The 2450-nt window shown below is 35.1% G+C and overlaps 1 protein-coding gene across 1 annotated transcript in view; it reads left to right on the forward strand.

Moving 5' to 3' along the window:
• The window catches only part of LOC107466401 (protein NUCLEOLAR COMPLEX ASSOCIATED 4), a gene marked incomplete in the record, with an annotated part of 6915 nt that extends 4681 nt beyond the window's left edge, over positions 1-2234 (forward strand). Inside the window, 5 exon segments of the mRNA XM_052254090.1 lie at positions 68-241; positions 652-802; positions 1040-1097; positions 1233-1338; positions 1450-2234. Of these exon segments, the coding sequence (XP_052110050.1) occupies positions 68-241; positions 652-802; positions 1040-1097; positions 1233-1338; positions 1450-1635 (675 nt within the window).
• Positions 2235-2450: the final 216 nt, after the last annotated feature.

The raw sequence follows: 2450 nt of genomic DNA on the forward strand, positions 1-2450 counted from the left end.
GTATTGAACCGAATCAAATGTAAATTCTATTCTTGCTGTTGTGACAACATTGAATTTCATTTTGCAGCTTCTGGATTCTTGCCTCAAGTCACCACTTCTTCCAGCTTACCTGGCTGCATCATTTGCTAAGAAAATGAGTAGGTTATTGCTTTCAATTCCTCCCTCAGGAGCATTGGTCATTACAGCTCTTATCCACAATATTTTGCGTAGACATCCATCAATTAATTGTTTGGTGCACCGGGTAAAGATACCATCTCCTATATCTTCTGTTTTAATATCTACTTCTTTAGTAGCTTGTTTTTAAAATTTCACCATCATCATTGATGTTATCAAAGATCACATGAAAGAATTTGGATCCTCTAAATTTTAGATTTTTACTTTAGAGAATAAAGTAAGATCTCTCACCATTGAATATTTTCTCTCTCATACTTTCTATTGGTTCCACCTATGAAATAAATGGTGATAGATCATACTTTACTCTCTAAAGTGAAATTTAAAATTTAGAGAATCCAAATCCCACATGAAAATAGGGGAGGTGGGGGAAGTGAGCAGTGATAACAAAGTTAGTATGTTGAAATCATAGACTTTTGGCCTCATTTTGATTCAGGTGCAGTTTGTAATTCTTTCATTGAATTTCTTATGCATGAGCAGGAAGATCAAGTTGATGAAGGAAAAGGGGATAAGGCAACAGATGAAGCAACTGCTGCAAACTCGGACGATGCAAAGGTCAGTGCCAGCCAAAAGTTAGGCATTGACCATTTCAACTACGGAGAACCTAACCCTAAGAAGTCAAATGCTATGAGTAAGCTTGCTTTTTCATTCATCTTATTGTCCAATCTCTATATTTGGTCCATGGATAATGATCCTATTAGCTATATTTTCTGAGTTTGGTATACACATACTGTTCTAAATTTGGACACAAATTCTGGAAGCATGCATATATACATGGACAAATATATTGTGGTGGCAGAGCTACTCCGTTTTTTCTTGTAGTCTTCTAGGATTGTTTTATTTGATGAAGCTATCTCTTTTGGAGCAGGAAGTTCTCTTTGGGAAGTTGATACTATTCTTCAGCACTACTGTCCTCCTGTTTCACGGCAAGTATTTTGATCTCAACTCTTTACTAGTAGTTTTACATGTTGCCCTTCACTCTATTTTTCATTATTATACTACTTCCTTTATTAATTTTGACTTGCTACTATAAACTTATATACTTTTGTTTCTGCATTCAGGTTTGCTTTGTCTCTTGAGAATGATTTGACAGTCAGGGCCAAAACAAGTGAGGTTAACGTTGGTGATTTTAGTTCTGGTTCATATGCAACAATAATTGGAGCAGAGGTGTAATTAATACCTTCCGTCTTGTTCTTTTCAATGATGCCATAAGCGAGGAAGTAACAAAATGTGTACATATTCATTGCCTTCTTCAGCTGACAACTTTGTTCATTGCAGATGTCGCGGAGGGTAAAGCAGGTTCCTCTTGCATTCTACAAATCAACTCCTTCCACTTTGTTTTCAGACGCCGATTTTGCTGGTTGGACTTTTGATTTCAAAGACACCTCCGAAATAATGCACGGTAGTGATGAGAATGCTGATAAAGATGATCAAAACTCTGGGAAACGGCAACGAGTAGTGTGACCAGTATTCATGTTTATCAACCACCAAGAGTATCTACTGCTTGTGTTCTGTGAAGATGTGCTACCATACCTTCCTATATTTTGTTAAGCAAAGGAGGAAAAATGGACCCTTAAGGAATTTGGAGGGAGTGTTACATGCTCATTCATACTAACAAAAAAAGCGTGACTAAATATGTGATACTCATCTCCATTAATTTTTGTAGCTTAAGGTTGGGGGATTCGCTTAGCCTGTTCTTTATATATTTTTAGTAAATTGAAATTCAGTGTGAAAATTTTCATGTATCTACAAAGCAGCATAAGCACCATCAGTTTAGCAATTAGCATTGTTTCTGTTTTTATGTATTTGCCTTGGTTTTACATTGTTCGGATCAAGTTGAATCACTCGGAACCTTAAACATTAAGGGTTGCAGCTAATTAATTTTAGTTGCATAATAGAAACAAATCCCATAATGTTTCGCTCAACTTCCCTTACAGAATGTATATGTGGTGGAAGAGGGAGCTTAATTAGTTATGTAATGTTTAGGTTTTGGATGTGCGGTTGTTGTTATTGACTCTGGATGTAATTTATATAGAGCACTAAGTATAAGACGGTGTTAAATATATTTTTGGGTAAAACACTACTTTAGCCAATAGCCATTAAGATATGTATTCTAGCATATTATTCTCCACAAATGAGGACACCAAAAAAATAGTCTTCGAGAAATAAAGTAATAATGTTTTAGTCCTAAAAAGAGTTAATCAAACTCTAATAGTTAAACATTATGTTGGATTTTTTTTTCACCAAACTTATTTGTTATAACATAGTTTTCTTCAAAC

This window comes from Arachis duranensis, chromosome 9 (assembly GCF_000817695.3).
Source record: "Arachis duranensis cultivar V14167 chromosome 9, aradu.V14167.gnm2.J7QH, whole genome shotgun sequence".
Taxonomy (NCBI): domain Eukaryota; kingdom Viridiplantae; phylum Streptophyta; class Magnoliopsida; order Fabales; family Fabaceae; genus Arachis; species Arachis duranensis.